This window comes from Merops nubicus, unplaced genomic scaffold, assembly GCF_000691845.1.
Source record: "Merops nubicus isolate BGI_N331 unplaced genomic scaffold, ASM69184v1 scaffold16643, whole genome shotgun sequence".
NCBI classification, from domain to species: domain Eukaryota; kingdom Metazoa; phylum Chordata; class Aves; order Coraciiformes; family Meropidae; genus Merops; species Merops nubicus.
Genome location: NW_008601096.1, coordinates 24,319 through 24,670, shown reverse-complemented (window position 1 = coordinate 24,670; position 352 = coordinate 24,319). Strand labels below are relative to the sequence as shown.

The window sequence follows — 352 nt, the reverse complement described above, 5'->3', positions numbered from 1 at the left end:
GACACCAAGGCAGGGCGGCCGTGGGGCCAGCAGTGCAGGGACGCGCGGAGGTGTGCGGGGCTGTGCCCAGCCCAGAGGGGTGCCCGGTGCAGAGCGTGACCCTCTGTCCATCTCGAAGAGGCGCTGAATCGCCTGGGGCCGCTGCCGGGCAGTTCCCAACTCGGCAGCTCGCTCTCCGTTCTAGATCACCGTGTACGACCAAGAAAACTTCCAGGGCAAGAGGATGGAATTCACTTCGGCCTGTCCAAACATCATGGAGTGCGGCTTCGACAACATCCGCTCCCTGAAGGTGGAGTGTGGCGCGTGAGTACCAGGCTGCCCGCGGCGGGGGGGGCTTCCTCGGGGGGGGCGC

The 352-nt window shown here is 66.8% G+C and overlaps 1 protein-coding gene across 1 annotated transcript in view; it reads left to right on the top strand.

The window, feature by feature from the left end:
* Positions 1-152: 152 nt before the first annotated feature.
* The window catches only part of CRYBA1 (crystallin, beta A1), a gene marked incomplete at its 5' end in the record, with an annotated part of 2,991 nt that continues 2,791 nt past the window's right edge, over positions 153-352 (top strand). The window contains 1 exon segment of the mRNA XM_008937900.1: positions 153-303. Coding sequence (XP_008936148.1) covers positions 153-303 — 151 coding nt within the window.